We start from the raw sequence: 10,668 nt of genomic DNA, 5'->3' as shown, positions 1-10,668 counted from the left end.
AGAAAAGTAAAGAACCAAAACTGTATTTAACAGTTTCGGATTAATTGCTTTCTATAAATGGTCTGTTTGATATTTATTAATCCACTTAAAATTCTTAAGATATATCATACTGTGACGCGTATACAGTATAATGTCTAAAGGGTTAAAATTATTTGAAGGTAAAGGTTAAGACCATCAATTTCTTTAACAGATGCAGGTACAAATTAATACGCTTTTGAAGCAGGGTATGTTTAATACAAAACTATTTTTAACACACCGTGTGCAAATTAAGCAACTTCAAAAACTGGGTCTGTTTCCTCAGTACAAGGTACGATATACTGCATGATATTACACAGTATTTCTGGAAATTCCAGATATACGGAAGCCAGGTGAAAAGACCGGTCGGTGCAGCATGTACGAATTATACATCCAAACAATGAAAGCCTATCCTCTCTAACGTTTATACTTACGCCCACGTAAAACTCATACTTCAGTGACGTTTCACACACCAAATACACTCCTATCTTCTGCAATGTTTTATGTACACACATATCAATGACGTAGAACACACGCACACTCCTCATGCCTTTGTAGTAGTAAACATGGCGATAGATCTCTCTACCAACCGGGATTCGTTACTAGAAGCCTACAGGGACGTCGCAGACGATAAAACCAACACCAACTGGTTAGTTTGCATGGAAGAGAGAACATTTCTCTTTCCTTCCTTCAGTTCTTTCTCTATTATTCATAATATTTATAACATTTAAAGGCAATGCGTACGTGTGGGTGTCTGTGCGTGTATAAGATGTGCGTGCGCTAAATTGTGCTGCTAGGATAATAATAGGGTAAACCTGAACTTTAGCTGTCAAAAACCGAATTCTACCGACGGACTGATTCGGACTTTGATTTCAGGGCTGGTGAATAGCTAATAAAGAATATATGATATATATATATAATATGTATATATGGCTTATAAAAGCGGTGTGCCCCGTAGAACTGGTGGAAATATTTTTGCCTCAGTTAACTTAATTCTTTTTCCGTTTCTCAGTGAAGTGCTGTTCTCTTCCAGAGTTCTTCCGGGTTCGAGAAACATAACAACAACCAGTCCTTGTATTGACTGTAGGCGCTTTTCTCTTCTGCATACACCCACCCTTCACACATTGTCGCTTTTGAAACTCATTTGCGGGACATGCGTATGAATTGAAAATGAAATATCAATTTCTTTCCACTAATTGATAATTCTCTCTCTCACTATATATGTGTGTGTATAAATATATGTATATATCTGTGTATATGTGTGTGTATATATATATATGTGTGTGTGTGTATATATATATATATGTGTGTGTGTATATATATGTGTGTATAAATATGTGTACATATATGTATATGTGTATATATATGTGTGTGTATATATATATGTGTGTATATGTATATATGTGTATATATATATGTGTGTGTATATATATATTTATACATATGTATATATATATGTGTATGTACATGTATATATATATGTATGGTATATCTGTATATATATATATATATATATATATATATATATAATATATATATATATATATGTATCTCTCTCTCTCTCTCTCTCTCTCTCTCTCTCTCTCTATATATATATATATATATATATATATATATATATATATATATATAATATATATATATTATGCACGCTCTCTCTCTTCAGTATAGAACATCTCTATTTCTACATTCACACATTTCTACTTATTAGTAACCTCTCTCTCTCTCTCTCACATACACACACACGTATGTATGTGTGTGTGTAATGAATTCTTTTCAATCGCTCGTGTGTGCCAAAAACCATTTCCTCATACCTATTCCGGTTTATTTTTTATTATTAATTACCATTACTAATAATCATTATTGCTGTTGCTCTCCACTCCACCCATTTTTTTTTTCTCACCCGTTATAACCCCCCACCTTAGTTATTTCTCGTTGCTTCCGTTATATTTCGTCTTTTCACTTGTCTGTCTCCAATATCTTGGGGTAGGTCTTGTGATTTGGAAAAAGCCGACTCTTCGAATAGCAGCTGTCCCTTGAAATAATTGGAAAAAAAAATTGGAATTTTGAAATTTTCTTATTTTCTTTCTCTCTCTCCATTTCTTTTTCTTTCCTTCTTCCTTCCTCCTTTTTTCTCTTCCTGTCTTCCTTTCTTTCTTACTTACTTTTCTCTCTCGCTCTCAATCGTAATTTCCGTTCTATTTAACACAGTAATACACTAGGGAGTAAGATCGTTACCCCATTACTTTTCCTATAAAATATTGGAACATCAAGAAACAGCTATCCCAAAAAAGAAAAAAAAAACTCCAAAAAGGTGGTGCTCCAGCATGGCCGGAGTCAAATGACTGAAACAAGTAAATGAATATCTTCCTCAATTGGTGAAAGGCAAGAGAAACTGATTGACGGCAATTATAGCTGTGATACCCTCTGAGTAATCAGGGTACTATGCTTGTATGAGATGTACCCTGAAATGTCTGAGTTATTGCCCCCTCACCCCTGATGCGTAGGCCAAGGCTGTCTTTGTTGACATTGATTTCGTTTTCTTTTTATGTGATGTGAAAAACATGCCTGTTTTTTTTTTGTTTGTTTTGTCCTACTCCTTTGCTCTGCTCTTGTGGTATGCCAGATAAAATGCTTAGCAACATTTCATCCGGCCGTCCAGGTTGACTTTGCCTTTCATCATTTGGGGATCAATAAAATAAGTACAAGACTTCCCCCAAATTTCAGGTCTTGTGTCTATAATAGAAAGGATTATTATTATTGAGTGAGAGAGCAGTGCATGCCATCAAAGTGACACTGGGGTAAAATATACGAAGTCCAGTATACCTATCATGACTACCCATCTGATAAGGGTACACCAGGCACATGCATCACAACCATATATGTACGACATGGTGATCTCATATCAAGATAAACAGCGCATGTCCTTGCAATTATCATTATTATTTATTATTATTATTGAGTGAGAGAGCAGTGCATGCCATCAAAGTGACACTGGGGTAAAATATATGAAGCCCAGTATACCCATCATGACTACCCGTCTGATAAGGGTACACCAGGCACATGCATCACAACCATATGTGTACGACATGGTGATCTCATATCAAGATAAACAGCGCATGACCTTGCAGGTGGGGCCCAGTAGAATTTTCTTCTGGTCGAGTAGCCCATCGTGCTCAAAAGGTCTCTGAATAAGGGTGGTTTAAGAATGTTGAGTGAACCACCCATGCTTCCAAAGGTGAATTATCCAAACCCCAAAGAATCCCTCTCAACACACGGCTATAATGCTTCTCACTACTTTTGCTCATGATCAGTGATGCACATATCGTTAGCCACAAAGGGACATGGTCAACTGGTTACGGTCAAACAACTGGCAAACAAATCTCTGGTATTGAGCAGAATATTTGCTGTAGCCCATCTTTTATACCAAGATAAAACAATGTACATGATAACACTTCCAATCAGATAAGATCAGGAGCCATGAGAGCCACTGTCTGGTACTGTATCAGGGCATTATTATTATTATTATTAAGGTGGCAGGCTGGCTGAATAAGCACACCAGGCAAAATGCTTAGTGACATTTTGCCTGTCTTTACGTTCTGAGTTCAAATTCTGCTAAGACCGATCTTGCTTTTCATCCTTTCGGAGTCAATAACACTGGGGTCGAATCCTACCGCCCCCAAATTTCAGGCCTTGTGCATTTAACAGAAATGATGATTCTTTTCTACTCTAGGCACAGGGCCTGAAGTTTTTGGGGAGCGGGGCCAGTCATTAGATCGACCCCAGTACACAACTGGTACTAAAGTTATCGACCCCCGAAAGGATGAAAGGCAAAGTCGACCTCGGCGGAATTTGAACTCAGAATGTAAAGTCAGACGAAATACTGCTAAAACAGAATGGATTATTATTTTAACTCTGGTTTTGTTGGGATTTATGGAATCTTGTATGAATAGCAGGATTGTTACCTGAAGCCTACGGTACCATGCTCTCTTTTTTTTTTTCATTTTTAACTATCTAATATTTTTCTGGTGATTCTGGCTGTACCAAGAAGACAAACCTTTTGTAAAAGCTCTTCTGGACACACTTTTCCCATTTCCTTTATATTCTTCATGATGCCTTCTTGTACTGTCCCCAAGGAGTCAACATTAGTTGGCACTATCTTCCGTCTTATTCATTTTGCACAGTTGAAACACTCTGTGGTCAATAAAGAAATCATTATTATTATTATTACCTCTGCCTTAAACAAAGGTGAAGGTATTGTTTTTAGTTGTGTTTGTATGTCCGTGGACAAGATATCTCAAGAACTGTTGAGTGGATTCAGATGAAACTTTCAGGGATGTTTGGCCTCATGACTGGCACGAACTGATGAGATTTTGGCCTTGATCTGTTACTGGACAAGGATTCTGGATCATTTTTCCTGTTTTCTTTTACTTGAGAGCAGTCAGTTTCATTTTTAGTATTCTCGTTTATGAGAGCAGTCGAGTTTATTTCAGATATTCCCATTTTAAAAATCATCTCCGGCTAATCATTGAAAGAACATTGGTGTTACCTTGGCAGAAGTTTGCGCTCTCTAAGTGCTCTTATTATTGTTGTTATTAGTAGGGCGATGAGCTGGCAGAATCTTTCACATGCCAGGCAAAATACTTAGTGGCATGTCCGTCTTTACTGTGTTCAAATTCAGCCACAGTCAACTTTGCCTTTCCTTCTCTCAGTGTCAATAAAATTAGTATCAGCTGAGCACTGGGGCCAATGTATTCGACTTAACCATCCCATCCCAAAAAAACTTGCTGACCTTGTGCTAAACTTTAAAACCATTATTATCATCATTATTATTTATTTCTTTATTGCCCACAGTGGGCTAAACATAGAGGGGACAAACAAGGACAGACAAGGGGATTGAGTCGATTATATCGACCCCAGTGATTTTCTGGTACTTATTTAATCGATCCCGAAAGGACGAAAGGCAACGTCGACCTCGGCGGAATTTGAACTCAGAATGTAGCGGTAGACGAAATATATATTTCTTTACTACTCACAAGGAGCTAAACACAGAGGGGACAAACAAGGACAGACAAACAGATTAAGTCAATTACATCGACCCCAGTGCATAACTGGTACTTAATTTATCGACCTCGAAAGGATGAAAGGCAAAGTCGACCTTGGCGGAATTTGAACTCAGAATGTAGCAGCAGACGAAATACTGCTAAGCATTTCGCCCGGCGTACTGACGTTTCTGCCAGCTCGTGTTAGCCCACTGGATGAAATGCTTATCGGTATTCCGTCCATTTTCACGTTCTGAATTCAAATTCTGCCGAGGTCAACTTCACCTTTCATCCTTTTGTGGTCGATGAAATGAGTACCAGTTGTACACTGAGGTCGATGTAATGGACTATCTCACTTCCCCCCAAATTTCAGGCCTTGTGCCTATTGTAGAAAGGATTATTATTATGGTTACGAGATGGTAGAATTGTTAGCACACTAGAGAAAATGCTTTGAAGACGGCGAGCTGGCAGAAACTCCGGGCGAAATGCTTAGCGGTATTTTGTCTGCCGCTATGTTCTTAGTTCAGATTGAGCTGAGGTCGACTTTGCCTTTCATCCTTTCGGGGTCATTAAATAAGCACCAGTTACGCACTGGGGTCGATATAATCGACTTAATCCATTTGTCTGTCCTTGTTTGTTCTCTCTGTGTTTAGCCCCTTGTGGGTAGTAAAGAAATAGGTATTTCGTCTGCCGTTACTTTCTGAGTTCAAATTTCGTCAAGGTCAACTTAATCCCTTTGTCTGTCCTTGTTTGTTCCCTCTATGTTTAGCCCCTTGTGGGTAGTAAAGAAATAGGTATTTCGTCTGCCGTTACTTTCTGAGTTCAAATTCCGTCGAGGTCAACTTAATCCCTTTGTCTGTCCTTGTTTGTCCCCTCTATGTTTAGCCCCTTGTGGGCAATAAAGAAATAAATAAAAACACTTTGTTGGCATTTCTTCTGACTGTATACATTCTGAGTTCAAATTGTGCTAATGTCGGCTTTACCTATCGCCCTATCAGGGTCAATAAAAATAAGTACCAGTGGAGCACTGGGGTGGTTGTAATCAATTATCCTCTTCCCCTGAATTCCCCAAATTCCACACCTCGTACCCATAGGCTGAAAATTTCAGTCCTATAGCAGAAAGCATTACTATTAATTGGCGAGCTGGCAGAATCATTAGCACACCGGACGAAATGCTTAGCAGCATTTCATCTATCTTCGTGTTCTGAGTTCAAATGCCACCGGGGTTGACTTTGCCTTTCATCCTTTTAGGGTCAGCAGAAAGGATTATTATTTGTTGGAGATTTATGGAACAGAGTTCCTTTTGCTGTTCAGTTGCATTTTGTGTTTAAACTCCCAGCTGGATTTTGAACACAAACTGGAACTGTCACCATTTCAGGAAGATGGATCTCAATAAAACACTGCTGCAGTCAATTACTGGAGGTATTTTAATTAACTATGCCTCAGCCGTTTCCACCTAAAATAAATAGGGCTTTGTGCCTAGTCTTGAAAGCAATTATCCTTATGAGATTGCTCATAATTAAGACCATATTTCTTCATCATTTCCATGAGTATTTTTGTACAGATTACATTTTACAAATTTGTATGTAAATCTTAAGATATATATCAAAGGTTTTTTTTTTTAATATATATTGCACAACACACTTTGTGCATGCATATATGTGTATATTATGCATATATGTTTACACGTGTATATGTTTATATATATATTGGTTGGTTGGCGTTAGGAAGGGCATCCAGCTGTAGAAACATTGCCAGATTAGACTGGAGCCTGGTGCAGCCTTCTGGCTTCCCAGATCCCTGGTCGAACCGTCCAACCCATGCTAGCATGGAGAACGGACGTTAAACGACGATGACGATGATCTCCTTTTATTCTTTTACTAGTTTTAGTAATTTGACTGTGACCATGCTAGAGCACCATCTTGAAGGGTTTTAGTTGAACAAATTGATCCCCAGGACTTATTTCTTAAGCCTTGTACTTATTCTATTGGTCACTTTTGCCAAACACACCAACATCCGATTTTCAAGTGATGGTTGGGGAACAAACACATACCAAGACACACACACACACACACACATGACAAGCTTCTTTGAGTTTCTGTCTACTAAATCCACTCACAAGGTTTTGGTTGTCCTGTGACTATAGCAGAAGGCTCTTGCCCTTGGTGTCATACAGTGGGACTGAAACCAGAACCATTTGGTTGGGAAGCAAGCTTCTTACCACACAGCCACCATATATATATATATATAGATATATATATATATATATACACACACACATATATGCACACGTATATATATAGATATATATATATATACTTGTGGCACGTAAAAAGCACCCACTACACTCACGGAGTGGTTGGCGTTAGGAAGGGCATCGAGCCGTAGAAACACTGCCAGATCAGACTGGGCCTGATGCAGCCTTCTGGCTTCACAGACCCCAGTTGAACTGTCCAACCCATGCTAGCATGGAAAGCGGACGCTAAATGATGATGATGATGATATATAAACAGTACATATGTACATTCACTCACATACACCTACAGTTTGTTGCTCCACTTCTTATGCACTTTTAAGAAAATTTCCAAATTTCCTTGTAACTTTCTTAAAAATTCATATTTTTTTAAGTAATATTTTGCAAAGGTACATTTTACAGGCTGAAATATTACGATTATGCTATTAAAAATTATAAATAGATGTTTCTGTACAGTTTTGCATCAGTCACTCCGCCCTATCCTGAGGGAGGTGGTCCGAAATGCCACCAAAATTTATATATATTTTCATTATTATCATTTTTTTTTCATTTTCTAAGTAATTTTTATTGACCTAATTGTACACTACATCATCTGAAAAATATGTCTGCAAAAAATTTTTCATTTAAATAGTATAGTTTTCAGAAACTTATGGGGCTTCAGTGTTGGCGGGGATGATAAGCATCAAACTAGTTATGTCACATATAAATATATATATATGTGTGTGTGTGTTCTATTTTTGCCCCTGAATTCTACACTTTGTTCTCTCCCACGCTTCTCTGCGCTGCCATTGGAAGATAAAATTCTTACTCCCCGGTCTTCTTGATAATCTTTTACATTTTTAAGTCATCTTCATTATTTTTCTTAAGATTTTTTTTTTTTTTTTTTTTTGTTATCTGTGACTTCTTTATTCTCTGTATCTACTAAAGGAGGTTTATTTCTTGGGTTCGTTTCTTTCGGTGGAAGAAAGAAACAACACCGGGCCATCGGATAGACAACACCCCCCACCCCACCCACCCATTTCATCTTGCTGAGAGGTCAACTTCCTGGATCATCGTAACCTCTCTCTCTAACACCACCACCCCATGTAAACATGTAACTTCTTCCCCCACCCCCCGCCCAATCACATAAGCATGTAATCTCACTCTACTCCCACCAGCACAACAACCACCACATGTCAAGCAAAAATAACTTCTTGGCCTTGTGCCGTTGTTGTTGTCAGAGACCAACTCTTATTGAGCAAACTATGGCGTTCCAGCCATGCCCACTCCATCTTGTCTTACTAGAATTATCTAAGAGCTTATATCATCCACTGGAGATGGAATCCTTCCACTTTTCAAAAATAATTTTAATACTGTAGCGCAATAGTCGGCAACTTTTTTACCCAATTACCCCAAAATATATTTCTCTACGCAGACATTACCCCCTTGATTTGGAAGGAAGGAAATCGTAGATTCTTTGAATTCAAGGTTTATTGGATCTATTTATACGGAGAATACAATTATAAACACAAAAAAGTATAAAGCAAACATGATAAAATTTAACATCTGCATTATGAAACTGGATTTTTCTAGAAACATTTTCACTTCACGTTTTGGAGAAATGTTGTTTCAATTTTATTGCAATTATATCAAAATTGGGGCATTTTGTTGCCAGAGCAATTTGGATACAGTTTTAGGGGCAGTCAATTTTGTTAAAGGGTTGAATTGAATAACTCCTTAAACAAAGCAAAAACGTGTCAAAAAATAAGGTCAAGGTGGATGACAGACAGCTGACAGACAGCGCTTTAGTAACCACATTGTTTGTAGTTCAAAGTGGTGTGATGACTCCTAAACATGTTCCTTATATTGGACAGATGCATTGTTGCCAGAAGAAAAATTTCCGTCATAACAAGGAACATCATCATCATCATTGTTTAACATCCGTTCTCCATGCTAGCTAGCATGGGTTGGACGGTTCAACCGGGGATCTGGGAAGCCAGAAGGCTGCACCAGGCTCCAGTCTGATCTGGCAGTGTTTCTACAGCTGGATGCCCTTCCTAACGCCAACCACATGTTTTTTTAATATAATTTTACCTATGTCAAATGATTCCTCATTACCCCCAAGAATTTCATTTTTACCTCACTTGGGATAACTTACCCTGGTTCGCCTACCCCTGCTGTAGAGATTGATGAAGGGGAGGAGAAGGTAGTTTAACCCTTTAGTGTTCGCATTATTCTGCCAAAATTAATGCTTCTTCATCCACATTGCTTTGAACTAATCATGCATTATCTTGTAGCTTTGAGATTTTGATGTGGTAGCTGTTAATTTTTAAAACGATATTGTAGGGTTGGTGTGTGAGACCAGATCTGGCCAGTTTGAACATAAAACAGGCAGAATACTTTTGGCCGGATATGGCCGGTTTAAATGCTAAAGGGTTAAACCTTTAGCACTCACACTGGCCATATGCAGCCCAAACGTGCTACCTGTCTCACACCTGTCCTACAGTGTAATTGTGAAAATAAACAGTCACATCATCGCAATGTTGAAGCTATGAGACAACGCATGATTACTTCAAAACAATGTGAATGAATAAGCATTACGTTTGGCTGATGAATCTGAACGCTAAAGTGTTTACGTTACTTTGGATTGTCAGAATCAGTAGAATTTAAGACAAGTTCTGGGTTTGCATTTCCCTAAAACTTGTCGGGGTGGTGTCCCAGCATGCTTGGGGTCCAGTGACTGAAACAAGTAGAAGTTCAAATATAATATAACATAGGCGCAGGAGTGGCTGAGTGGTAAGTAGCTTGCTTACCAACCACATGGTCCCTGGTTCAGTGCCACTGCATGGCACTTTGGGCAAGTGTCTTCTACTATAGCCTCGGGCCGACCAAAGCCTTGTGAATGGATTTGGTAGACAGAAACTGAAAGAAGCCCATCGTATATATATATATATATATATATATATCAGCCGAAATTGCGAGGATGATCCGGTTTTTGACTGAAGATTAGAGGCTTCGAATGACCCGTCGGTTTTTTTGTGTCGTCTATTTGAATGTTTTGCATTCTTGTCCCATTTTGTATTTTTATACATATTTATATATATATATATATATATATAATGTGTGTGTCAGTGTCTGTCTCCCCACCATCGCTTGACAACCGATGCTGGTGTATTTACATCCCTGTAATTTAGTGATTCAGCAAAAGAGGCTGATAGAATAAGTACTAGGCTTCCAAAGAATAAGTCCTGGGGTCGATTTGCTCGACTAAAGCAGTACTCCAGCATGGCCACAGTTAAATGACTGGAACAAATAAAAGAGTAAAGGAGTATATAATCAGGGGGGAAAAATCAGTACCCTGGCCCTTTACGGGGCTGC

At 38.4% G+C, this 10,668-nt stretch overlaps 1 protein-coding gene and 1 long non-coding RNA gene across 2 annotated transcripts in view; both read left to right on the top strand.

Annotated features, from left to right (window-relative positions):
* The first annotated feature begins 513 nt into the window (after window positions 1-513).
* Window positions 514-10,668, top strand: part of LOC115219908 (drebrin-like protein A) — a 74,679-nt gene continuing 64,524 nt past the window's right edge. Inside the window, exon 1 of the mRNA XM_029790218.2 lies at window positions 514-664. Within this exon, the coding sequence (XP_029646078.2) occupies window positions 519-664 (146 nt within the window). The 5' untranslated portion in view covers window positions 514-518. The remainder of the gene's footprint in view (window positions 665-10,668) is intronic.
* Window positions 4,464-9,069, top strand: LOC118766335. The gene is made up of 3 exons (XR_005002269.1): window positions 4,464-4,603; window positions 7,943-7,946; window positions 9,060-9,069. It is a non-coding gene; the product is annotated as an uncharacterized LOC118766335 (long non-coding RNA).

The sequence above is a fragment of the Octopus sinensis genome, linkage group LG15 (genome assembly GCF_006345805.1).
Source record: "Octopus sinensis linkage group LG15, ASM634580v1, whole genome shotgun sequence".
Taxonomy (NCBI): domain Eukaryota; kingdom Metazoa; phylum Mollusca; class Cephalopoda; order Octopoda; family Octopodidae; genus Octopus; species Octopus sinensis.
Note: the sequence above shows the minus strand (reverse complement) of the source record. Positions and strands in the feature narration are given on the sequence as shown.